General features: G+C 44.3%; 5 protein-coding genes across 7 annotated transcripts; 4 read left to right on the top strand and 1 right to left on the bottom strand.

Annotated features, from left to right (window-relative positions):
• The first annotated feature begins 226 nt into the window (after positions 1 to 226).
• On the top strand, positions 227 to 3,698 carry LOC119127306 (histone H2A.V). Its single transcript, XM_037259219.1, has 5 exons — positions 227 to 433; positions 1,800 to 1,877; positions 2,067 to 2,180; positions 2,334 to 2,463; positions 2,919 to 3,698. Exons 1-5 carry the CDS (start codon positions 431 to 433, stop codon positions 2,978 to 2,980), a joined length of 387 nt encoding a protein of 128 aa, XP_037115114.1. The 5' UTR covers positions 227 to 430; the 3' UTR covers positions 2,981 to 3,698.
• Positions 3,699 to 4,018: 320 nt separating this feature from the next.
• rnmt (RNA (guanine-7-) methyltransferase) lies at positions 4,019 to 6,362 on the top strand. The gene is made up of 3 exons (XM_037259123.1): positions 4,019 to 4,246; positions 4,761 to 5,304; positions 5,418 to 6,362. Exons 1-3 carry the CDS (start codon positions 4,050 to 4,052, stop codon positions 5,757 to 5,759), a joined length of 1,083 nt encoding a protein of 360 aa, XP_037115018.1. The 5' UTR covers positions 4,019 to 4,049; the 3' UTR covers positions 5,760 to 6,362.
• A 729-nt stretch (positions 6,363 to 7,091) lies between these two features.
• On the bottom strand, positions 7,092 to 11,469 carry hs3st1l2 (heparan sulfate (glucosamine) 3-O-sulfotransferase 1-like 2). The gene is made up of 3 exons (XM_037259164.1): positions 11,253 to 11,469; positions 8,338 to 8,604; positions 7,092 to 7,900 (listed from the first exon to the last, which is right to left on the bottom strand). Exons 2-3 carry the CDS (start codon positions 8,545 to 8,547, stop codon positions 7,235 to 7,237), a joined length of 876 nt encoding a protein of 291 aa, XP_037115059.1. The 5' UTR covers positions 8,548 to 8,604; positions 11,253 to 11,469; the 3' UTR covers positions 7,092 to 7,234.
• Positions 11,470 to 14,099: 2,630 nt separating this feature from the next.
• Positions 14,100 to 19,731, top strand: LOC119127165. Of its 2 annotated transcripts, XM_037258961.1 has the most exons (12): positions 14,100 to 14,153; positions 14,967 to 15,239; positions 15,326 to 15,401; positions 15,614 to 15,666; positions 15,756 to 15,830; positions 16,089 to 16,148; positions 16,227 to 16,286; positions 16,357 to 16,548; positions 16,926 to 17,159; positions 17,277 to 18,876; positions 19,154 to 19,258; positions 19,349 to 19,731. In XM_037258961.1, exons 2-12 carry the CDS (start codon positions 15,180 to 15,182, stop codon positions 19,576 to 19,578), a joined length of 2,745 nt encoding a protein of 914 aa, XP_037114856.1. In that variant the 5' UTR covers positions 14,100 to 14,153; positions 14,967 to 15,179; the 3' UTR covers positions 19,579 to 19,731. The 2 variants fall into 2 exon arrangements, with proteins under 2 accessions (XP_037114856.1, XP_037114854.1); XM_037258959.1 differs by having other exon boundaries at positions 14,967 to 15,401.
• Positions 19,732 to 19,772: 41 nt separating this feature from the next.
• si:dkey-13n15.2 (protein transport protein Sec24C) lies at positions 19,773 to 26,288 on the top strand. 2 transcript variants are annotated; one of them, XR_005098763.1, is made up of 18 exons: positions 19,773 to 20,080; positions 20,227 to 20,522; positions 20,671 to 20,727; positions 20,797 to 20,908; positions 21,089 to 21,216; positions 21,347 to 21,482; positions 21,713 to 21,822; positions 22,118 to 22,230; positions 22,305 to 22,472; positions 22,681 to 22,876; positions 23,018 to 23,185; positions 23,484 to 23,580; positions 23,649 to 23,800; positions 23,913 to 24,051; positions 24,467 to 24,774; positions 24,902 to 25,082; positions 25,567 to 25,656; positions 25,734 to 25,785. XR_005098763.1 is itself a non-coding variant. In XM_037258975.1 (18 exons), exons 2-18 carry the CDS (start codon positions 20,277 to 20,279, stop codon positions 25,872 to 25,874), a joined length of 2,559 nt encoding a protein of 852 aa, XP_037114870.1. In that variant the 5' UTR covers positions 19,777 to 20,080; positions 20,227 to 20,276; the 3' UTR covers positions 25,875 to 26,288. The 2 variants fall into 2 exon arrangements, 1 of the variants encoding a protein (XP_037114870.1); XM_037258975.1 differs by having other exon boundaries at positions 19,777 to 20,080; positions 24,885 to 25,082; positions 25,734 to 26,288.
• Positions 26,289 to 26,313: the final 25 nt, after the last annotated feature.

Here is a 26,313-nt window from a genome sequence, read left to right as displayed (position 1 = left end):
GCCCTGGAAGGAAAGACTAGGCGAAACAAAAACACGCACGTACATACACGTTGCATGTTGATTGGTGGCCTCGGTTGCCAATCCTGTGTTCTGCGTTTCTATTGGCTAAACCTATTACCCCCCTCAAAAGGAATGTTACCACCTCCGGAAGTACGCTCCCTTTTATAAGTTCCGCCTACCCGACGGTTTCGTGCGCAAAAAGCAGGCGCGATAATCGCCAGTTGGGGGATGGGTGGCCACCCTGCAAGCCGTGCGCTGATTAGTCAAAGTCAAGATTCGAAGGAACAACGCCTAATCTGATTGGACGCCGGGCCTCCTTCACTGCTTTCATGAAAAGACTTGCGAAAAGGGGCTTTATTGTTTCTTTGCTCTCGGAAGCCGAAATTATTTGCTATCTACTCAGTCCTTCAATCAAATCAAGAGGTGGAAAATGGTATGTACGCGTCCACGAGTGCAAGCGTGCGGTGGGATGGGGGTATATTCATTAAAAGCAAAGAACAAATATTTATCATAACTAGAAAGAAAGTGCCGCGGTTGAATTACAAGGTGTTTGGCTAACTGTCACGGCTAAAGTGTTAGCATAAACGGAGGCGCCAGAAGTCGGAGTTCATTTTCTAAGTTTCGTTTTACAGGCACACGTTTAACTTCCAACGACGAACAATTTGGGTTAGCTGTTAGCAAGCTAAATAATGATGTCGCGATTATGAAATATCATCCAAGGCTTTACTTCAGTGAGTTTTTAATACGCCGATGTTTTGTTTTTCAATTTTTCAAATTAGGTGTGTATTCCCTCCAATGTTTCGATGTTTCTTGTTCAACAGTTTTTTATTTTCTTATCTTATTTTTTGCACTTTAGTTTTTATTTTGCTATTATCTTTTCCACAAAATTAACTCGAGTATTTTAGGGTCTTTTTCAACGAATTATATTATTTATAATTTGGTCATAAAAGTTTTAACGTTTTTCTCTAATATTTTTGTATTATTTTGTATAATTTGCATTTATTGTTTTGTAGTATTTTTGCGAATTTTAGTTTTTTCTCAGTTATAAAATATAATTGTGTATATTTTATGCTTGGTATTATTTGCATTTTCAAATTTATACCTTGTGCTTTTTTGTGTTTCCCTTCTTATTTTTTGTGTATATTTTATGCTTGGTATTATTTGCATTTTCAAATTTATATCTTGTGCTTTTTTTATTTTTTTGTTTCCCCTCTTATATTTTGTGTTCATGTCTATTTTTTTGTTTTTAAATTGTTTTCAATTTTAGTGATGGATTCTTGGGTTGTCACGATTCCAGAATTTCAGTAGTCAGTACCAATACCTGAGATTTGCCACAATTCTCTATACTTATTCGGTACCACAGTAAAAAAAACAACAGAATCCAATTACTTTTAAAATCACAAAAAAATTATCAAGAAAACTTGCATCGCTGAGTAAAAAAAAAAAAAAAAAATGTTATAGCCATTATTATATTATAATGTAATCAATTAGAATAGTGGCCTGTTGTTTGACTGCCAGGCTGTTGGAATGTTACATGTTGTCAACCATGTTATTGTAGCATGTTTCTTTGTCCATTTGTCAATTTTTTTTCATTTGTAATGGAAAACTTTGTAAGAAGTCAATTCATTTTGAAATGAGCTGCTGAGCCTTCATGTATTTTGTACATACAGTACAACCAACTGTACCTTCTCACTGTATGGCATTTTCTGGTGCTAGAATAGTCAGGTCGATGCAATTCAAGACTTAAAAATGTTTTTTTTGTACTTGTTAATGAAATTGTGAGTTTATATTGGCTGCAGGCTGGCGGAAAGGCAGGAAAAGACAGTGGCAAGGCCAAGGCTAAGGCAGTGTCTCGCTCACAGAGGGCCGGTCTCCAGGTGAGTTCCATCATACTCATGCCCCCCTCATTGCTTTGGCTCTGACTTTTTCAACTTCCTTAAGCAAGTCCCTGACAACTTATTTAACATTGGATCACAATAATACTGATGCCACAGATCATTTAGTGTACCATAATTGTCTATGCCATTTGAAGTTCTACTGATATATTCTCCCCCCCCCCCGGTCAGTTTCCAGTTGGACGTATTCACCGACACTTGAAAACGCGCACTACCAGCCACGGTCGTGTGGGAGCCACCGCCGCCGTGTACAGCGCCGCCATTCTAGAATACCTCACCGCTGAAGTGAGTGTGTGTGTGTGTGTCTGTCTGTGTGTGTGTCTGTCTGTCTGTGTATTCATTCTCTCGTACGTCTGTCACAGTGTCTTCTTGTTTGCGTATTTGTTCGTGTCTTTTCTTGTGCTTTTTTTTCCTGGTTAAGTTTGGTGTGTTGCTCAGGTCCTGGAATTGGCGGGTAACGCGTCCAAAGACTTGAAGGTGAAGCGTATCACTCCTCGCCACTTGCAGCTAGCCATCCGTGGAGACGAGGAGTTGGACTCGCTCATCAAGGCCACCATTGCTGGCGGAGGTGAGGCATACACACACACAAATAATTACATTTTCCGTAACGGTGGCCTCGACTCCTCTTAGAAATTTGTACGGTTGCTTCAGCAACGTAGCATTCTCTTCTATTGTCATATTCCGTTTCCACAAAGTCTCTAGAAATTTGGTGACTGCTACGAGCTGCATGTTGCTAATGTGTGTGAATAATCATCATTAGCATAAGTCGGCAAGTGATGTGTGATACCTTCACTCAATAGAATAAGCTTTATTTCATATTTGTTAGTTTTTCCCTATACGTTGAACTGTAGCAATAAGGGTAACTTAGCAATAAGCTGTAAGGCTTTATGAGTGCCAATTTATGGCGCCCCCTACTGAAGTTTTCTAAAATTGTAAAGACATGTCAATTAACATGATTTGAAAGTTTGATGTCACATTATGTCAAAATGTGTCATTTAACCATTTGTTCTTGTGGCGGTCTAGGTGTCATCCCGCACATCCACAAATCCCTCATCGGGAAGAAGGGCCAACAGAAGACCGTGTAGTCGCCCTACGTCCAACCTGTTTTCTGGCCTTCCTCTACAGACCAGAGTTTTTTGTTTGTTTTTGCTTTATTTTTGTCTGTATGATGATAGCAAACCAAGAGCGATTGTTTAGCGTTTGTGTTGTTATACCTCCCCACTTAACTAGGATCACTTACGGCGGGAAAAAAAATTATATGCATCGTGTGGTTAGAATGCTTGACGATGACAAAATGGCGACGATGAATTTCTTTGATTGGCCTGTTCTGTTTTATACTGAAATTGTTAAAAGCATTTTTTATATGATACCAATTTGTTTTGTGGTTATTTCGATTTGAATATAGCGCTTGCGTGATATTTTTGAAAGTTGGCAAAAAATGTGCATTGGTGCTTTGAGACTGCACATGTAACAAGTATTAACTTTTTTTTTTTTTTACATTGGAGAAAAAAAATGTCATGTATGCGTTTGCATGCATAATTCTTAAACTTGAACAAGTTGAGTGTGATATCATGCTACCTTTTCCCTCCCAGGTGACATATCACTACATATATACTGTACACTTATTAGAAGTCGCTACATTTACTTAACCTCAGCAGGGTTTTGACACCCAAATGTACTGTTTGTGTGCACCTTGAATTGAACGCCATGACATTCTTGTATTGAAAAACATCAGAACTTTGTTTCTTAAAGCTGTGTTTGACAATGTTTTTTGTCTTTGAATAAAACACCCTTTGTATGCTATCTCTGGACTTAGGGTGGATGTCCCTGTATAGTGGCAAACACAAAGGCTTAATTAAATTTATTCTGAATTCGAATTATGCATGTGAACCTAATTTTTGGAAACAAAAAAAATAGGAAATGATCGGTACAGTAACGTATTATGCGCGTGTGTCTTAACAAAAGAGGGCGATTCTCCTGTTAGAGAATACAGTTGACTCTTCCAATATATGCATTCTAATTTTTTACTAAAATTAACTTAATTTACAACCTATTTAAAAAAGACAATTTCGACCCCGGATGTGCGTGTACTTTGAACCCGGAAGCAGTATTACGCGCATGCGCTGTGTCTGTATACACACAAGCGTAACAAACATGGACGCACTCGGCGACGACACAAAGAGATGCTGCGACGAGGACGATGAATCCCTCCAGAGGAAGCGGTCGAAAGTCCAGGTTGACCACAACACAAATGTGGCCAACCACTACAACCGGCTCCAAGAGACCGGACTCGCCGTGCGTAGCCAAAGCCGCATTTTCTTCATGCGGAATTTCAACAACTGGATGAAAAGGTCTGCGTCATCTTTTGCATCGGTCAATTTACTTTTTAATAACTGGATGAATGGACAAGTGAAACGCAAAGTTTAAAAAAGAAAAAAAAAGCGCTATCTAATGTATAAGCAATCAATCGAGTAAAAGGCAACTTATTAGCAAACAAACACCCATCAGTCACGTGTATACTTTGCTGACTCGAAGAGTGGCTTCAAACAAAAATTGCTTCGTTGTTCAACCCACGAAACACCATGAAATAAAAGTTGCAAGTCTGAACTTTTGGCTAATATGCATCTTTTGATCCAAAACACAAATGTTTTCAGTGTACAACAAAAACAATTCCATTTTCTGGAGGGGACTGTCTTCTTTTAATCTTCCATTTAATTGCTTATCAGAATTTCCTTTTGTCAAATATCGGAATTTACATCGGTCTAAAACCAAAACTCCATTTTCGTTAGGCCCTGATAATTAATTACACACCATATCGCTGCTGTGAGAATCTATTGATCTATCTATCTGTCTATCCATTCTTAGCGTCCTCATCGGCGAAACAGTGGAGAAGTTGCGAGGCCGGCGCCTCTCCGTGCTCGACCTGGGCTGCGGCAAGGGCGGTGACCTGCTCAAGTGGCGCAAGGGCGGCATCGACCACCTGGTGTGCGTCGACATCGCCGGCGTGTCGGTGGAGCAGTGCCGTAGTCGCTACGAGGACATGAGGAGGAGGAGTCACAGGGACGAAGGCATGTTCAGCGCCCAGTTCATCACGGCGGACTGCACAAAGGAGCTCCTTGCCAACAATTTGGACCGGCCCGACTTGAAGTTCGACATCTGCAGCTGCCAGTTTGTGTACCACTACTCATTTGAGAGCGAGGCCAAGGCTGACATGATGCTGAGGAACGCCTGCGAGCGCCTCAAGCCGGGTGGATTCTTCATCGGAACCACGCCGGACGCCTACGAGCTGGTCAAGCGCCTGGAGGCGTCTGACTCGCTCTCCTTCGGCAATGACGTGTACCGGGTGACTTTCGATGGCAAAGGCAACTACCCGCTCTTTGGATGTCAGTACCACTTCAACCTAGAGCAGGTATAACCCCCCCCCCCCCCCTCGTTCCTCAAAAAAAAAAAAACCCAGCTTGTACTTGCAGATTTTAAAAGATGTGGTAGGTCCTCGGCTGTACTATTTATTTATTTTTGTAGGTGGTGGATGTCCCGGAGTTCCTGGTCTACTTCCCTTTGTTGGAGCACATGGCATCACGTTACGGCATGCGACTGGTGACCAAGCAGCGCTTCTCCGAATTCTACCAAGAGAAGGTCAAGCTGAGCCACCACCGCAATCTCATGATGAAGATGCTGTCGCTGGAGGAGTTCCCGGGTGAGCACAGCGAGGGTCCGCCGTCTGAGGGCCAGGACGAGTACCGGCACGCCCGTGAGCACTGCGACCGGGCGGGTAACGCCGGGATCCGTTTGGGTACGCTCAGCAGGTCTGAGTGGGAAGCGACCAGTATCTACCTGGTGTTCATTTTCCAGAAGATGTCCTGATGGAGGTATGGTAACTCCCAGAATGCACTCTGAGGAACTGACCCGTACGGACACCCGTTCATGACATGGAGAGGAAAAACAAATTGTGGTGTCAATACAGAAAGATTGTACAGAAAAAAAACACTTAATTTTTGCTGACTAATTACTTTTTCCCGACCTCGAATAAGTGTTCAAAATTCCGATTCGTATTGTGCCATCCATATTGTGGCCACAGTTTATTATTTTTTTTCTCCATGTCCTTTCTGGGGCTCCGTTGACCCAAGCTCTATATTCTTCGTTTTCCTCATCACTGCTGCTTTGAGAAACCGCCTGTATACTTCAGTTTCAAACGTCTTCTGATTAATAGACGCTCTTTAAGTGGACATATTATGACTTTTATTTTTTAATATATACAAATAGTTGGGACTGTGATGTGCCTGTCCGCACATCAAATGTAAAATAACACAACCAAGTAAATGTTTTGTTGTCTTTGAGTGAGACAATTTGAATTTGTCACAATTTGACCAATTTACATGATCAGTTTTGAGCAATATGGAAAGCATGATGATTGGAATTTAAAAAATGGTTTTGTGAATACAACTATTAAAGTAAAACAAATTAAAGGATGGCATTGATAATTCTGTATTTCAACATTTTGGTGGGGCTTAATTAAGCGTCGACAACAGTAACGTCACCCCAAGAAGATGATCAATGAAAATGTATTTGATTCGATAAAGACAACACAAAAAACTAGTCGCAATACATTTATGGTGAATCTAAAAAATATTTACACTTAACATTCAAACTAATGTAACAAAAAAACAGAAATGCTTTGCTAATCCAAACATCTTGTAAATGTTTCATCTGTAATTTTGATTTACATTTTAGAAAAATTCATAGTGCAACAGTTATTTTAACATGTTTTTTTCCGCAAAAGGGATGTCACTTATTTAATTGAAAAAATAATCAAAGTTTTTTTTTTGCTAGTTAATGTTACTAGCTGCATCGTAAGGTTTTTAAACCCAGTTAGCTGCCTTGTGTTAAAATTCCACTGGCATCTTTTTTTTGTTGCTTGTTAGCCACACATTTTCTTTTACCCCACCTGTACTGGCATGCTTGAATTATTTTAAATTGCCTAGCAACACCAACTCTTGGTGTGCTTTTCTAAACATGCTCCAGCCGTGTCGTCGTCTTTTCAACAAACGCGAGCGGCATTGCAAATGCTAGTTGTGTTGTTTTTTTTGTTTTATGAAATTCTAGCCACGTTTTTTGCATGTAAGAAAATGCTAATTGTGTTGTCAAGCGTTAGCTGCCTAATATTTTTTTATATCAAATTCCACCTGCCTTTTTGCTTTTTTATAAAATGCTAATTGTTATTATTATTTTTTATTTAAATATCCATGGAGGCACCAGCATGGTTATTAAGTCACTTCCTTCATCTTGTTCTTTTTGGGTCAATGACACACAGCGTGGAAGGTGGGTGATTCTTTGTGTCCTCAGCACCAGGAGAAAGTTCTGCCCACCATGTTGAAGAACAAGCGGTTTGGCTCCGCCAAGTATTGGCAGAGCTTCCTGAAGGCGAGTCCACCAAGGGGCGCGTGAGGCCGCCCTTTAGACTGGTCCAGGCACTTTTCCCGTCCGGCCTCCAGGAGGCAGTAGAACCCCTTGGTGCTGTTGTAGTGGAAGTTCTCCGGGCCGATGCGGGCCGGTAGCCCCAGGAAGCGCTCAGCCCGTCTCAGCTCGGGGTAGGGGTCGCGGACCAGGGCGTCGCCGTCCACCACGTGGATCTGTTCCCTGGAGAAGACCTCCAGCCAACGGGCCAGGTGCCTGTGGTAGAGGCTCCTCTGGAGGGCCTTGTAGCTGGCGTCCACCTGGCCCTCGTGGAGTAGAAGCTCCTCCAGACGTTGGTAGGGTTTTTGGCGGGCCAGACGGTTGTGCAGGACCTGCGTGTAGTCGGACACCAGCCTCTCGGCCGGGTCTCGCACAATCAACAGCAGGCGAGTGCCGGGGTTCATGGCCCGGATCCGAGACGGAACCTGGGGCGCGGCAAAGTAGCCGGGGGTCTTCTCCAACGTCAACTGGCCGGTCCTGGTGAAGGGCATCTGGGAGCGGTACCAGGCAAGGCCTCGCTTGTAGTGATCCTCCACGTTGAAGTAATGCACCTTTTGGCAGGGAGAGGGCGCTGCTTAGTTAGGGACACTTTCGTCAAACCCAGTGGCGGTTTGTATTTTTCAAACAATACTAATAACAAATGCTAGCTGCGTTCTCACTCCCATCTCCTCAAACAAAATGCCACACATATACATACATTTTAAAAAAAAAAATGCAAGTTGTGTTATCTTGTTTTTAAATAAAAGCGAGTTACATTTTTAACAAGTGGTAGCTTCTTTCACATCTCCACAAACAAATGTTAGCTGCGTCATGTTGCTACTGTACAAGTTGAATGATCCTGTTTTCAAACATGCTAGTTACGTTATCACGTTTTTAAATTAATGCTAGTCTTCCTTGACAAATTCTGGCTGGGACTTGAAATTCCTCATATTAAGCATACATAAATGCCCTTGTTGGTGGAGTTGTTTTTTTTGCTTTTACAATATACCTCTGCCTTTGCCACTTCTACATCGGGGTGCAGGTTGAGCATCTCCAGAAGAGCTCTGGTTCCTCCTTTTCGCACGCCAATGATGATGGCGTCAGGCAACCTCTGCATACCACCACCGTTGTTGAAGACTGGAGCGATGACGTCACCGGAAGAGCTCCAACCAACGGCCAAGCGAACAGACAGCAGCAGTACCGGCAGCGTCCACAGCATGGCGACACACACATCGGTCGGCGCAAAGCTCGGTCCTCAGGTGAGCTGAAAGAAAAACTAAGACGAAAAGTTCATATTTATATTATTGTTGATCTGGGTTTGAGAGAACAAATGTTGCTCGTCATGTTTCTTTTTTTTTTTTAACATGCTAGTTGAGTCGTCGTTTAGAAATCCCAGTTGTGTTCTTTTTTTTAGGTGTGTCAGCTTTTTAAACGAATGCTTGGGTGTTGCAGTTTGCTGGGTGAGTTGAGACATTGTGAGGCAAACACTCGCTGTGCTATCTTTTTTTTTCCAAAAAATGGTAGGTGCGGTATCACTTTTTTTTTTTTTAAAGAACACCACCTTTCTCCAGCTTCCTGTTGTTGTTATTAATTATCACACAAGTGCAATGTGGATGTTCTCAAAAGAGAAACACGACCTGGTTCCACAGCTAATTGCATCTTTGGGGAACAGGCCCTCCCCCATGAAACCTTCTGGCCCGTCCCTGATGAGGCGCCATTGGCGTCATATAGCAATATTTGCCCAGTCTGTGTGCTGTACCCGTGAATTTTCCACCTTCACATGTATTATCAGAGCAATTTAAAAAAAAAATCCCCACCTTTTCACTGAAGCCAGAAAGACATCCCAAACAATTGTGCAGCTTTTCTTCTCAATTTTTCCTCACTAAATCTTTTTCCCCTCCAAAATAATTTTTCCCCACTCAGCGGGGTGTGCTGGAAAGCACAGCAGCCCTCCCACCCCGACGTACCCCCCTTCAGCCAAACACGGGCCCACCTCCCCTCTTCCTCCTCCTTGAGCTAGCGGAGCATGCTAAGATCTGGGTCAACCGTATCAAAAGCCAAACAACGGCAATTCTTAGTGCCGCTTTCATTTTCACGCGTACAAAAGCACACTCAGCCGTTTGGAACAGTAGTGCCGTTTAATGGCTCATAGTTTTGACAAAAGTGAAACAGTCTACTGGGAAATAAATCATCGTTTCTTACTTTTGCCAATGCCCCAGAAATGATTGTGGAAATGATGATAAAAAAACTCAAATGATTATGATTGATTACACATTTTGATTTGTTTTCTTAAGCATGCAAGTTAGACTAATTGTTTAGCTCAATTGAAGATTTTTTTTTGCAGATAGTCAATTGCCAGTGTTTGCTGAATGGTAAGTCCACCCTGATCATCTCGTGTGTTCATGTTTCCATCACCTATTGATTGAAATTTCTATTTAACACACAACTGTGTTCTCTCACGGTGATTATCAGGGTCCTGACATACATTTTTAGGGGAGGCTTATAAACTTCCTTTTTTTGGGAGGGGTAATCAGTTTCAGGGTGATGGACGCCATAGATGCAGTGGTCGCGTGCTGGCTTATGTTTTTGGGGCGGGGGGTCTGGAAGCACGGCGAGCAGACAGATGGAAGGGAGGAGGGGTTGGGGGGGCTGACGTGTCTGGTCAATATCATCATGGACCAGCGAGCTCAATATCGTCAGGGTCAGATGTTTATCTGGGTTAAATACTGCACACGTGAGGAGACTGCTGAAGGTTTGCCTCCATCCTCAGGTGTGTTTTGGATGCGTGCTGTTAAACTTTCCATGGAAACCGGTTCACAAGTGGCCCACCTGGGCGGCACAACCCAGGGGGAAAGATGGGGAAAGCCAAATTAATATAAATGCAAAAGACTTCCTTTTCGTCGGTTTGGTAGTAAGCACGATTACACAAAAAACGGACAGAATTTATTTTTATGAAGTGCAACAAGTGAAAATCGAAATGAAAATGAGAGCAGAAAATTGTAAATATTTTATTTTTTAACTTTGCTTAGACAATGGTAAGATTCCAATTTTTATTCTCAAAACAAATTCTGAATTTCCAGGCAATACAACTATCCTTCTTAGATTAAAATTTTATTCTTGGAAAATGACTATGTTGTACTTGTGATTCCAATAATTTTCTAAGAACATACTTTTATGATTTACACAAATCTGACTGTTGGAATACAATTATAGAATTATTCCTGACAAATTCGAACTTTATTGTAGTACAGTTTTACAATAAAAGATTTTAATACTTAAAAATATATGTACCATAACTCTAAGACCAAAATAACCTTTACTATTTGATCTTAATGGTATTCCCATAGGTTTATGAATGTATCTTGACAAATTCTGACATGTAAGATTACAATGAAAAGAAAAAAGGGGAGAAATGATATTTTTTCCCAATTTTTTCTAAAATACATCAATGTCATAAGATAGAGGGAACTTAATCAGTGCTCATGACGTGCTCAATTTTTAACAAACCACCGCGTCTGAAAAAAACAACCAAATTCATCAGAGACTGAAGGTGTGACTGATGGGGGAAAAAAAAGTTCAAATGAAACCTAAATTACCCAAATTGAACGACTCAATGCATTAAATAAGGAATTACGTCATAAATGTAATTTTCTTGGGTTTGAAGAAAGACGGCCCCGATAGCGCCAAGATATTGATGTGAACTTTATCGGTATATTTAAAAAGCTAAACTTGAACTACACAATTGGGCAACAATCCCGCAAAACTGCATTTACATTTAACACAGCAAACAGAGGTGAACTCAACCATGCCAATATATAGAACCCAGAGAATATAAAAGGCAACCAAAGTACGTATTAGGAATACAGTTCCCAATAAGCATCCGAAACAACATCATTATTAATAAAGTCAGCTTCAAGGTCTTACTTGAGTCTTCTTGCATGCGCTCTTCTGCTCTCGCTCGGCTCCTTTTGCTTTTGCTTTTGCTTTTTCTTTTGCTTTTGCTTTTTCTTCGCGCCTCACCTGTCGTCACTGGAGCAAGTGTGCGTGTGCGCGCAAGCGGCAAATGGAGCGACTTTGCTTTGTGCCGCCACCGACTTGCTGAGCGTGCAAAGCTGCCACTGACTGGGAGGCAGGGAGCGTGCGTGCGTGCGTGCGAGCGATAATACACGCACACACACGCACGCACGCCTCGGGGAAGCCCCCCCCCCCTTTCCTCCGTTCTATCTTGTCTTTCATTTCCGTCACATCAGCTCAATTTTTTTTCCGTCACACCACCACCTCCAAGATGATTCCCAGTTTTTAACCTTTTTTATCTTTACACGCACGCACACACACACACACGCCCTCCTTTTCCTCCTCCAGTCTGCTGGGGCGAGTCCCTTCTATCATAAATAAGTTAGAGTGCGTCAGAACAAAACAACACAAAGGCACAGAAAAAAATTGTGGATTCGCGACTGCCTCTCATTTCATTTTTTTTATTTTTTTTTTTATAACAGAGTTGTCTCCTTAATGCAACCACAATTTCCAGATTTATTTGAATGGAACTGACCTTTTTTTGTCACTCAGGATCAGCATTTAGCAGCCTTTATGGAGCCATGGGATGCATTTTACGTTAAAAAAAAAAGTCAGCACACCACGAAACGAAAATGTCACAAAGAGTGCATGGAACAAATTATGCATTGGGACCTAGATCTAGTGGGTAGGGGTTGTCCGTTAAATCTGATCGTCCGTTAAATTGAAATTGATTTTTTTTTTTTTGTCATGGCCTAAAAACGAACGCACAATACTACTGTACTGCGCCTCTAAGGTGACATGGGGGAAAAAAAATGTGTTCCCTCGCAAACATTGCTGTTATCTTGCAAAGTTTAATTCAATTGAACACATTTTTTTAATGTGATTTGATCATTCTAACCACAGCGACATCCTCAGTTTTAAAAGGGTGTGCGCACTTGTGCAAACATCTCATTTGTTTTACCCTTGAAAATATTTTTTTCAACTCAGTTGGAGAGGTTCTTGGTGGATTTCTTTTTGTGTGATTTATCTTGACTTCAATGTTATTATGACATACACTTGGCACTTGAACAGGGGTGTGTAGACTTTTTCTATTCATTGTTATGATATAGATGGGTGGCATTTGATGGGTTCCCCATTATGCTGGCAGCGATTGTGCTGAATATCTGTTCCGCACCCCCAAAAGGCACAAAAGCCCTCCATCGACTGAAACGCGCCCTTGTACAACGTTTATTTGGGACACTGGGAAGGTTTTCTTTCCAAACTAGAAAGCGAAACCCCCTTCAAATTTCTCGGCGGGTGGCGGGATCCCCGGGAGACGTCCCAGCGTCCCCCTTTCTTCTCGTTTCCCTCTCTCGAGTCGAAAAATGTCTTCTCCCGCGTCTCCGTCTTTGACGACATGTTGGCACAGCTCCTATGTCCTTGGTCGACAAAACAATTTGGTGGTGGCTCGGCCCCCCGCCGGGCCATGCGAGGGGGATGTTTTTGCGGAATAAGCGTGGGTAATTTGCTCCAAACCGGCAGCCCCTTTTACTTTTTCTTGGGCAGCTGAGGGAGAGGAGATAAAGACACAATGAAATGGTGCGAGATGCTCGCATAGGCTCATTACACGCTTGTCAGGGGGGGTTTCTCGCCGCCTTTGCTGACGCTCACTAGCTTTGCTGTCTGTTTTTATTTGCTTCTCATGGCAACTTATTGATTCCATATTTTGGACCCTCTTCAGATGGCTTGTTATTGTCCTCAAGCTATTTTGAGAGCTTTGCCATCCTCAAGCACTTGCTAGCTCTACTAAGAAAAAAAAATACATAAAAAAAACAGCCCTCAAAGTCGATTTATTTTAGCTTAATGAAATTTGGTGGGTAGGGTCATCATGAGTAGACCAACAAAAAAGTCTCAAGAAGCTGTGACCAACAAGAAAGAGGGAGGCTGCCCTGAAGCACGCATTTTTGGACCAAAGTCTGTTCTCTAATCCTGTTTCTCGTCGCAACATAACATTTTGCTGGCATGTCCATGCGGAGTCGACCTACTAAAAGTCTCAAGGAGTCGACCAACAAAAAGTCTCAAGGAGTCATGTCTGAAAACAGAAAAATTCATGTCGTAGGATAACATGGCATCTCTTTTAAACTCTATTGCTTGATCCTTTAGTTTGGCAAATAAAAGCCATCCTTCAGAAAGTCTTTTTGTGTGCACACAGAATTTCTATGCATACTGGTTGTGTAGTGTACATCTGTAAACAACAAATCCAATTTCTTAGCCTTCTAGACATGCCATTTGTGGGTGACGTCCACACTGGGGTTTCCATTCTAGTGGTGCCACGTGGCCAGAGTGTGAGTAGCAGGTCAAGTGTGAACATTGGGTTAATAATTTAGTGTGTGTTGGGTGGGCAAGCACTCGGCAGTAGAAGGAGCAAATGAAGAATGAATGAACGGTCTTCCCAGTGGAATACTTTTTTTTTCTTGGGGAGGGCTTAATTTTGTGTGTCTTTTAGGCATTTATCCACCTTTAGCCTGACTTATTTTAAATTCAAACGTGAAATTTAAAATCCTAACAATGACCTGAAAATCCCCCAAATTGGAAACCATAATCCTTGTTGGAGACCATAAATGAGGTTTTAAAATATTATTTTAATCCCGGTTGTTGGAATTTCTAAATATGTCTTCAAGTACAAATTTAAATATACAAGTCAAATAAACGATAATAAAAACTTAAAATCAAGTTTTCGAACGTGAATCGGAAGTGTTCTAATTCGTTTCCGGGTTACGTGTCGATAAACCGGAAGCCGTGAGCGGTGCTTCTTCCGGTTCCTTTGTACAGGTATGATGCTTTTCTTGCCAAACATTTCTTGTCATTAACTTTAACTATAGTAGTGTACCAATTTGTTCATTAATTATACAAATTGTTAGGCAAGTGGTTTACTCTGCCGGACGACGATAGCCCGATTTAGCTTCCAAGCGAACAATGTAAAGTAGCTAGAAATCAGGACTCGTTTTGTTACAATTATAATTGGAAAGAATGATTGTTGTTGTAGTCATAATTAATATTTTAATATTCAAAATGGATTTTGTACTCTGTTTGGGTCGTTGTACAGCAAATTGGCTAAATGCGTGAGTCCTGAAAAGGTGATAGAAAATGAATGATTATGTTTGAGTGATAGATTAATTTTTAGCGATGACAAGCCATGTTTTTGGTATTTGGATCTTCATTGGTTTACCTAACATAACCCCCCTTAAGTTCCAACTGTTTTTATAAAAACATGACAAAAAATCACAAGAAATACTGATTGTTAATTGTTATAATCAGTATGTGAATATCGCTTCAAACGTGCTTTGACTGACAAGAGGATGGAAAAATACTCTTGTTATCAAGAGTCAGAGGATAAATAGTGCCATTGTTAGCGTAGTAGAAGTAACCAGAGCCAGCACTACTAATTCGGAAGACCTCTGGTAGATTATATTGACACGGCAACACATTAAAGCTGAAATGTGACTGGTCAAAAATAATTAAAACCCACATGAATATACTGGAAGTTTGACTTTGCTTTTGTTCGTTAGAATATTCTTTTGGGAGTGAACGTCATTGCTTCTGGTGATTGGATGTTGTCTCTACAAATGGTCTTCTCGTTAACAGGAGCAAATGGGTTCCAGATAACAATGGACCACATGACGACGATAAAAAGTGAAACTTGGGCAAGCCAGATGGATTGGTCGGCGGTCTCCTCGCAGAGCTCCCTCCTCAACCCGCTGTCCGGGCAGAATCCGGCGTCCATGTCGCACATCCACAGCCTTGTCTCGCCCGCCTCGCTTTTCGCCAGCGCTACCTTTGACCCGCCCCAGTTGATGGATGCCGGAGAAAAGCTCAGACCACTGCAGGCTTGGCATCAAGCCCAAATGGGACCCCTCTGTGCGTCACCGTCCTGCGTGCCACCCCCCTCAACGCAGCCCTCTTTTCAGACGCCCTCATCTCCGGGTTCTTTTCCAAGCATCCAGGTGGTTGCCGCTTACAGCCTAACCTCGTTGGTTCCCCCTGCGGCACCTCAGTGGACAGACTCGGCGAACTGCCACGGTAATTTCTCACAAATGTTTATTTTTACTTCCAACACAGACAAATCTTTCTCAATATACGTTTAGAGACTGAAGGAGGGACAGATTTATTTTGACGTATTTATTTCGTTAAAATGACTTCTATATTATTGCACTCCTAGACCTGGAACAGATTGATGTCGAAATCCTTTTGGTGTCAATGTCAATCAACCTTATTATTTTTGTTTTCTGCAGCCTTGAATGACTCTGAACATCCTGAAAAAGGTGCTGCTGCTGTTCAAACACCGGTGAGGAAAATGGCGGTGCTTTTACGTCACAACTCGTATTGGAGGCCGTTCAGATTGCACAATCAATTCACATTATTTTTTTTCTTCAGGGGATGACAAAACGTTCTATGATTTTACATCAGCGTTCTCTTTTACTCAAGCAGCTGTCGGAGTTGGACAAACTGGTCAGTGTGTCTCGGGGGGGGGGGGGGGGGTCCATTCACGTTTATTTTAGCGTAACAAAAGCAAAACGTTATATATAAATATGATATTTCTTATAATACAGTTTAGAGTATTGCTTTGGAAGAGGATCTTGGGGGAAAAAAAAAAAAAACGCATATTAAATTGCAATCATCTTTGTAAAGCTGTACCGATTGTATCTCATTTAAAAGACTCATAGTAGCAAATTTGGCTCCTTGTCTGGACTTTTCTCTCCCATCCAGCTGGAATCATTGCCTCCAGAGGACAACGTCAGTGTGAAGTCACCCCCCTCAGGCGCCCAGGCAAACAAAAACTCCATTTTATTGCCACTTATCCACACACACGGCATGTCGGCTGAACTCGTATCGCTGTGTCCTCAGTCGCCTCTGTCCATGGACGAGTCGCCATCACCTCAAAGCGAGACACCGCACAAAAGCGAGGTAATATTTTTTTTTTTATCATATGCACTTTCATTTTCGTGTTCAAGCATCCCCGCGCTCCTTTCGTCAGCCGGAGTGGTACGCCTCGTCGGCCGAACCGTCACCGGCGTCACCGCTCCGCCCGTCGACTCCACCGCAACCGGCGCCATCCGACGGCGAGCCTCGCCAAGAGCCTCCATCCAACGCCGAGCGCCGCCATGAAGAAGACGATAGCGACGAATTAACGGACGACTCTGCGTGTGCAGCTGACGCAACTGAACCTGTAAGACGACGTGTCAAATGGGGAACTGCGCTGCGTCAAATTGACACCCGTTGCTAATATTTTGCTTTCCTAAATTGGCTACACTTAGGGAAGTCGCAAGCAAACATTCTATGAATGTGCCACCGTTTTTTTTTTTCTTCATTGTAAATTCTACAGCAGCAAAGGAACATTTTGTGAAAGTCACTTTAATTTTTTGTAAAGCGAGAGTATGTGTTATGAACATATGACAAACAAAAGAAGAGAATAATAAGTTTGTGATCTAGAGATTCAGACAATAAAGATATTTGGGGGGGATTTTTTTTTAATGTCATTTTCTTTATCTTGCGATGTATCAACGTGGGGGGGGAAACAAAATAATCTCTTCCTGTCCCTTCCAGGAAAAACCCTCTGCCCAAGAATCATCAGACGAAGGCTCTGATTTCTTACAAAGTGACGACGGCGACGTATCTGACGCTCTGTCGGACTTGGGAGAAGACATTGCTCCCCGTTCGGCCAGATCCCCTCGCGGCGCCACCATGTCCCTGCGCAGCAAGAAGCAGCCCTGCTCAGTGCCGATTCCCACCGAGCCGCGGGAAGCCAAGACGGAATGGAGCCGGTTGAGGAATGTGAAGGTGTGTTCGGTTTGAAAGAAAACTCGTAGTATAATTCAGGAACAAATCCCTGCATTGACTTTTCTCGGGTCTTTCAGCAAGTCACTTATGGGAAACTTGCATGTGTTTTCTATCAAGGTGTGCGCCATGAAAGAAGGCCAGAAGAGCTGCAAGCGGGTTTATCGCCGCAACTACTGCTTGTTTTGCTCCAAGCCCATCATCAAGCTGTCCAGGCACATGCAGCGCCAACACAGCCACAAGGAGGAAGTGTCCGCCGCCTTGCGCTTCCCCAAAGGCTCCCGAGAGAGACAGAAGTTGTGGAACCGGCTCACCAACGAGGGCAACTATGCGCACAACAAGCAAGTGATGCGGACCGGTGAGGGCCAGCTGGCGGCGCGCAAAAGACCCACCAAGACGGGCCAGGCGCAGGACTTCCTGCACTGCCTGTACTGTCGAGGTTTGTACAGGAAGAAGCGTTTGGCGTGCCACATGAAGCGCTGCCCCGAGCGGCAGAAGAGGAAGATGGATGAGGAGCCGCGCATAGGGAAGGAACGCGTGGAGACCCGCTGCGCCCTGGAGGCCATGAGCGACCTGGGCATCAGCGCCGGCTTGCGCGCCATCCTGTCGCATATGATCTACGACGACGTGACCCGCCTCATCATCAGCGAGCCGGTCCTGCTGGACTACGGCGAGGACATGTTGGCACGGTACGGCTCCGACCACAAGCGGCAGGACTACATGCGGCAGAACCTGCGACAGATGGCTCGGCTGGTCTTGGAGGCCTGGAAGAGGACGCCGCTGAGGAGGCTGGAGGATTTCTTTGACCCGGACAGCTTCCCGCACGTGGTGGCCGCCGTCAACGTCCTGGCCGGCTACGACTCGGCTGCCCGCACGTACAGCGCGCCCTCGCTGGCTACCAAGCTGGGCTACTCTCTCCAGCAGGTGTGCCGCATCGTTCAGGAGAGGGCGCTAGAGCGCAGAGACTTCGCCCTGGCCGAATCGGCCAAGAACTTCCTGGCCGTCTACAGGAAGCGCTGGGCCAAGATGATTTCCTCAGGCGCCTTGTCAGTTCTGAGGAAAACCAAAAGAAAATCCAGGGAGAAATTTCTGGACGTCCAGGATGTGAAGAGACTCATCTTCCACCTTGAGAAAGTCTACCACCTCGCCGAGGAGAAACTGCATGCGGAGCCCTCAGCGGAAACATATGACATTTTGGCCAGGACCGTTCTGGCCCGGATAATTCTGTTGAACAGGAGACAGAACAGCGAGGTGTCCAACTTACCGCTTACCGCGTTGAAATCCGTCAAGAAGCCCGACCCGCAGGAGAACTTGGATTTATTAGTGAGCGAGCTGGAGAGGAGCATGTGCAGGGTCTTCAGCAGGATGGAGATCCGCTCCACGTGCGGCCGCATGGTCCCGGTCTTGCTCAAACCGATGTTCCTCTCCGCACTGGAGCTCCTGGTGGAAGTCCGCGAGGCTTGTGGCGTCCCCGCCAAGAACCCCTTTCTGTTGGGACGTCCGCACACACTCTCCGCCTATCGCGGCTCGGTGTGCGTGCAGATGTTGGTCAGAGACAGCGGCGTCAGGAATTCCGAGGCGCTGACGTCGGCCGGCATTCGCAAGCAACACGCCGCGATGCTGCAGGTCAACAGCCTGGACCCCACCGAGGCAGACCTCATCCTGGGGCCCAATAACCAAGTCAAGAGTCTTCGGAACAACGTTGGCGTGGACCCTGAAAGTGAGGACCGGTCTGGATTTAATTAAAAAAAAAAAAAAAGATACAAATTTGGAGAAGTTAACATTAATTTATTGTGTTTGAGGCCGTTACGTGTAAAAGGTTGAATTAAATTAGAATGTTTTTCTTTATTCATTGAATCCATTACAGAAGGGGCAGTATAAATTGAATTTTATTTTTAGAATGTTATGATGTTTTTAAGCAGCTCTTGCTCTAAAATGTATCAGAGAAGAAAATACTGTATTTATATACACAATTAACATCCATAATGATCTTGTAGGTCTGAATGCAGCGCCAGTTGCATCATGGAACCACTGTGAGTCTTTCGCCGGATTGACTGATACACACGCGAGCAATTCTACAGCGTCCAGGCGGTCTGCAAAAGGTACGCAAGTCGGCGTGTGATCATTTTTGCCTGGTCCTGACAGTTTTGGATTCATCTTTGCTTTTATTGTGTTTTTTTTTCCCAATTCAGCCGGTTCCCCGATCAACAAGCACAAGTGGAGCGACTGTGAGGTCGCTGCCGTGGAGAAACACATGATGTCCCTCATCCGAAATCACAAAGTCCCACAGAAGCTTGACTGTCTCCGCTGTCTTGACGCCGAGCCGCGAGCGCTGAGCAGGCGCTCCTGGAAGGGCGTCAAGGACTACGTGAGGAACCGGATCACCGCCCTCAAAAGACAAGACAAGTCCTCTAAGCGCTGATGACTTACTGTACAGTTTTGACACTCTTATCCTTTGTTTCTTATAAATGTTTACCAACTTTGATTATTGTTTCATATTTTCAATTCTATGCTCACTGTCAGTAATTCAAAAGAGATTCGAACTACAATTAAATATATATATTTTTAAATTAGAGGAGTAATTTTGAAGTCGAACAATTCGACTTATCGTTACAACCGATGTTTTCTTTGAATTGTCACGATGACAATTTCTGTTATTTTCATTTTACTGCGAAAGGAATCCCGGAAACGCTTCGCCGTGCTGTTAGCTGCCTTGGACGCTAGCATTGACATGCAAACCTTGGTTACTCCTGTCCTAGCTTCTAGTCGTCCTCCAGTAACGCAATTGGGCCAACTTTGCTCTTATTCGAATGTTGAGGTTTACTCCAGTTGACTGAATTCCCCTTCTAAGGCTGTTTGATTTGCTGCCGGAGGTGAATGTAATTCCCGCACATAATGGCTGCGACTTCCGCCCGTATTAAAAGGTACGATATCTTCTCATTAGCCTGTAACATACAAGTCTTCCTCCACTATTTCTCTATTTTATTTTATTTTTTTCCAAAATGTTCTTTGTTTGGACTTCTGATATTTTTCTATACAAAAATGTCAAATATGTTTGATACAAATCTAGGTACCGCTTCTGGGGGAAATTGGGCGAATCAGAGTGAGGTATGGTGGCCGATGGACGACCGTGCAGCCAATCAGAGCCCGCTGTGGGCGCGCCACTGTAGTTCCCCCACAGCTTCCGAGCTCGGACGTCTCTGCAGTCCTCTACCCGACTTGATGCGTCTGAACCTGGGCTCGCCCTCCGAGCAGCCACTGCCATGTTCTCTCGCTGGACAGTCCTCACAATGGACACCTCCTGGTGGTCACCCGGCAGGATTTTGCCCTGTCATCACGCACCCCTACGCAGATGGACCCGAGCAGGTTGGCAGAGCAGTTACCTTCCTAAAATACTCAATAAATAATATATTCATCATCACCATGAACTTCTTTTTTTTTTCTAATTAAATTTGGGATGGGGGTGAATATTGTTATATTTGTACAATTCTAAATTTGTGTTTCCATTGTACAGATATCTCCAAATTCCGAGTCGCGTTATGGACTGGACCCAGGGCTGCTTCCCAGTGCAGTAAGTTTTTATTTTTAAATTAGACTAAAATTTTTGATAATTTGCTCGCTCATCCGTAACTGGGTTTAGGTCAAAGTGATGGCGGACGACAGAGCGGAGTGGGAAGGCAAGGTTTTTATCTCTGAGTCTTTTGGCCCTCCACCTCCTCTGCCAACCACTTCCTGCATCGTGGAGGATGGAGGTAATAATTTGCTTCACTTCCAGTAGACAATCACACAATTCTAAATTTCGACATGCCTGCATACTGGAAACTCCTAAAAATGAGAGCTTTTTAAAAAAAATGGTGGCACGAGCGACGAACCAAAGCGCCGTCCTTAAAAGTAATGTATCTGAGTGTGTGACAATGTCATGGTCTATTCAGGCAACGCCAGCCCCCGTGCCATCCGTTCCACCACATACTGCTTGCCCCAGGATGGTCCCACTGCCCTGCTGGCCCGGCTGCCTCTGGCCACTCTAGTCACGCCTTTAGCCAGACAAAACCCACTAGAGGTAAGTTTTTAACTTCCATTTTTGTGAATTTTGTCTAAGTATCTTGTCAGTTTAAACGGCGCTTGTCGAGTTGGATTATAATGATACAAAGAAATACTTCAACGCAGCTTCACTGACATCTCGCTTCCAGAAGCCTCTTCCGGTCGTCCCGGACGACTCGTGCATCTCGGGATGTCGTTGCTGCGGCGCATCCATGTGCGTTGCCGTGAGTTGGCAGGACTGCGGCCAGAGGTTCCGCTGCCCGTTTTGTGATAAACTGACCGAAGGTAAGCCGTATAAATTCCGACAGTGCTCCCTTGACTTACGAGTGTCCCAACTTAAGAGTTTTTCAGGTTCAAATAGAAATGAAGTGGTTCGTGACACTCACACTCTGGCAATACAAAGCAAACGAAATTTCTCACAAGGCCAATAGTCGGGGCTCTCGTGAGCGAAGGGTACCGCTGTATCGAGGCTGACAAACGTTATGTCCTCCGAGCAGTCTTTCTTTGTCCTGCAGTGCCGTGGCAACATTACCAGCCCACACACGGGGTGGACGGGCTCCGGCCTGATCGGGAGCAGAGGCCCGAGCTCCACATGGGGTCCTATGAAGTCCTCCACGCTGTCAAGGTCACTTTAGTTTAGTTTGGCAGGCATGTCAATCAAGAAGAGAGCGGCAAAACGTCTCGAAAGATGCGAGAGGTCCGCTATTTAGTTTGAAGTAACCATCGGGCATTAAAGGGACATTTTTCCAATATGCCTAATCTATAAATGTTTTACAATTGTTACCAAAATTGGATGCACATACAGTATACTTGCCAAATGGGTAAATTTAAATTATGATAAATAAACCACTGCTAATGATTATTTTATAGATGCAAAATTGCCAATAATAAATATCAAATTTTGTACATTTTTGCCACAGGGTGAGGCGGCGGCGCTACTTCTGGCCATTGACGTGTCGGCGGCAGCGCTACGAGGCGGCCATTTGGACTTTGTGACGCAACAAATACACACTCTCCTCGCCTCACTCGACAAGTAAAACACACTCACAACAAGCATATCTCCACACAATCATGCTAAAACACACTTTCACCTCCAATTTGCCCAAGAAACGTCCGCGTGGGCCTGCTGACGTATGACAGCAGAATCCAGCTGTACGACCTCAGCCCCACCCGCCCGCACATGCTGGTCATGGCGGAAACGTTGGATGAGCAGCAATTTCCAGTCAGGGAGGGGCTAGTACTCCCCCTAAGGGACTGCATGGACAATGTCTCCAGGTAAAAAAAAAAAAATGAAATAGTCATGTAAAATATTTTTTTATTATTAATACTGGTAATATTACTATTTCAAATCCCAATGTAGGCTAACATAGCAAGTAAACAACATTTGTAGAGAAAGTGCTGAGGCTGTCACTTTTCCAGCTTTCCCTGTTTTGCAGTATGGCTTCTAATAACAATTGAGCAAATGGTAACGTTTGTTGTGCAGCGTGTTGCAGCACATTCCCCAGTTGAGTCCGGACGGTGACGACTCGCCAAGTGTCCCAGCAGAGCTTCCGGTCAAAGCAGGTCTGGCTGTCCTTCAGACGCTGGCCTGTCCCGGCAAGTTGCTTGTCTTCCACTCGGCTCCGCTGGCAGAGATGGAACAATCCTCAGCTGGCTTCTTCGGAACCAGCAAGCCAAAAGTAAGGCAAGAAGCATTTTGATTTGTGGCATGGTAGTCAAGGTGTCGCTCAAATCAGAAAGTTTCTCTTCGTCCACTGTTATGTCCCAGTATTTGAAATCCAAATATACACTCTCAGGTATATCATTGCTTCTTCTCACAGTCCATCTTCCAGCCGCCGGAGGGAGCCATCTCATTGGCAGAGGCGTGCGTCCGTCAGGGATGCGGCGTTCATCTGTTTGTCCTCTCCCCGCAAGATGTGGGCGGAGCTTGGCCGGGTCATGTTCCTTATTTGACGGGCGGCGCGCTGTATTCCTACAACCACCTGCAGGTACTGCAACAGCTACCGTAATTTTCGGAGTATAAGTCGCACCGGAGTATAAGTCGCACCAGCCATAAGATGCCCAAAAAAGTGAAAAAAAACATATATATGTATATAAGTTGCTCCTGAGTATAAGTCGCCCCCCCACCCAAACTATGAAAAAAAACCGCGACTTATAGTCCGAAAATTACGGTACCTATCGAATGCTAACATTCTAGCAGTTGCTATGCTAACATACTGTCTGTGTTGAAGTACATACAAAGATGCTAACGGCTGTTGCTAGGCTAATACGTGTGTTCATCTACAGGGGGATTTGGACCGGGAGCGCTTTAGCCGTAATCTAAATCGTGTTGTGGCGGCAAATGTTGGCTACAAGGCAGATCTTAGCTTGTTTGTTAGCAAAGGTGAGATGTCGAACCTCAGTCCTACAACAATCCCTGACAAATTACCTACAATGCAACACTGTTGCCAGGCATGCGTGTGTCCGGCTGCTACGGACTCTTCGTGCCCAGACCGAGCCCTAACCAGGTCGCTATGGCAACGATAGACTGCCAGACGATGCTGGCTGTGGAGCTGGCGCACGACGGCGCCGCTCTGGATGAGAGTCGGGGCGTCGCTATACAGGTGTGGCAGACTTGTAGTTGTTCTTTTTTAATTGCTAGGGTATTATTTGTTTTTTTCTTTCCCAGGTTTAGCTAACTATTGTTTTTCTTTCACCTTTTCTGTGCGTTGCTAGGCAGTCCTGGCGTACAACACACCAACGGGGGAGCGGCGATCCAGGGTGCATACGCTAATGTTGCGATGCTCACGCCACCTGCAAGACACGTTCCGCCAATACCAGGCACAGACGTTGCTGGCCTTCTACTGCAAGAAGAGTAAGATGCACAAAAGCAGCGATGACGAAAGAGAGACAATGTGCCAACTGTGGTTTTAAAAGTTTGGAGAAATATGATCAAATTCAGAGATTCTCAAACTAGTCTGGTATAATAATTACTGGGGCCCGACCAATTAATCGGCGTTATTAACTGTTTTGAAATCAGCAAAATCTACAATTACTTGCAGATTTTTGCCTTTTTTGTTTTTAAATATATGTAAACATATTACAACATACTAAGTCAATAATAAGGGCCTTCAAATATTGTCCCCCACCACATCATTTTTTGTCTCTCTCGTAAACTAATATTAAATGGCAAACTTTTGTAAAACAGTTCCTTTCTCTTGTTGCAAGCGTTTTATAACCAAAAATGTTACATCGTCTATAAAGACCCTGTGTGTTCTCTGCGTTTTCAGTGTATTGTGCTGCTTTGGAGCGCCCCCTGCAGGATCTGCGTGAGGAGCTCCAGAGGGACCTGACGGAGGCGTTGGCATCCTACCGCCGTCACGGCTGCTCCTCTTCGACATGGGCGTCGTCCGGTCAGCTGGTTCTCCCTCGGGGCCTGCGAGCGCTACCCGTCTACGTCAACAGTCTGAGGAAAAGTGACGTCCTACTGCCCGGCCTGCGTACCTCCGTGCACAGTCGGCTGGGTTTGCGTTGCCGGGCGCTCGGCTTGGACGCCGCTGCCTGCGTCACGCACTTCTACCCAGTGCTGATCCCTCTGGTACGCACACGTAAAAAAAAATCATTATGGACAAGTCAAAGAAAAAGCTAAACTCACTTGCTGCTCCTTGCTGAAGTCACAATTGGAACCTCGTCATTTCATTGCTTCAGCCACTGTCGCACACCAGAAATGTGAAGGAGGACGAGGAGGGGGCTCTACGCTGTTCGGCCACGAGCCTGCATCCGGGCGGGATGTATTTGCTGCACACCCCACACACCCTCCTGCTGTGGGTGGGAGGCCATGTCTCAGCAAGCACCTTGGCAGAGCTCTTTAACGTGGGATGCTTGGCATCCCTGCCCTCTGGAGAGGTAATCTGTTTTGTCTGTTCACAAAGTGATCAATTCTGTACTGAATGGGAGAAAACGTTTTTAACCTACTCTATGTAAAATGGTGTAAAATGTAGCCTGAAAATTGTGAGCCAAAAGTAAATGGCTCAAACCAAAATGGTGGACTTTCAGTGTGTCGACAGGCATGGCTTATTGAGACTTTTTTTTGTGGGTCTACTCATGATGGTCATATTTACTAAATTTCATGTTGCTAGGTGAAACTATCTTAAGGGGTGGAATTGTAAACATATTCTAAGTTTGTGGCTGAAGTGAGCTGACCAAATGACCATTTCTAATCAAAATGTTTTCTTTGTGTCTTTGGGCATGCCTTTGTGAGATTTATTTGTGTTGCCTACCAAATTTAACGTTTGGGTCTGAAAGTGTCTTCTGGAGTCAATTTTTGTAAAATTCCCCGGAGCGTCCCAAAGGCTCACTCATTTTTTTCCGTGTTATGTTGTTCATCCAGACCAAGCTGCCAGTTCTGGACACCCCCTTGTCGGTCATGGTTCGAACTCTCCTGGACGCGCTGGACTTGGAAGTCCCGTGCTTCCGGCAGGTCAGCTCGCAACTTAATACTGCACCGCGTCACTCAAATCTGTTGTAACGTTGCGTGGAAATGGGCTGTTCACACAGCTGCTCCTGGTAAAGCAGGGTGATGCCGGTGAGGAGCTCCTGCAGCGCCACCTGGTGGAGGACAAGAGCCCCAATGGTGGCGCGTCCTACGCCGACTTTCTCTACCACCTGCATGTCAATTCTGTGCGCATGCTGCACTGACCCACACACACACAGTACAAGCCTTTGTTTAATTACTTATTTATTTACTATTAATTCACTGGTTTGAGTTAAACACAAGACTATGGAGAACAGGCTTGGCTGGGATTTACTTCTATTTTTTTTTTTTACATGTAATTATAGTTCACACTTGTTGGCGCATAAACAATTCTGGGATTTCTTTTTATTTTTTTACTTTTTTGGTAACTGTCTAAGCTTGAACACTAGAGGCTGCTAGAGAGCTACGCTGCTAAGCCAGGAAACGGGTGAAATTGCCTTTCAAAATAGTTAGTTAGCCCATAACTACCCCACCCACTGTTAACTAAAATGTTCAAAAAACGAAAATCAATATTCAATATGTGTTTCCTATGAAAAACGTGGGGAAATAACAAACAAGAGATATTAAGTTAAAAAAAACAAAATTGGGGGAGGAATCACCAAC

Source organism: Syngnathus acus, chromosome 9 (genome assembly GCF_901709675.1).
Source record: "Syngnathus acus chromosome 9, fSynAcu1.2, whole genome shotgun sequence".
In the NCBI taxonomy this organism is placed as follows: Eukaryota; Metazoa; Chordata; class Actinopteri; order Syngnathiformes; family Syngnathidae; genus Syngnathus; species Syngnathus acus.
This window is presented reverse-complemented; position numbering and strand designations above follow the sequence as displayed.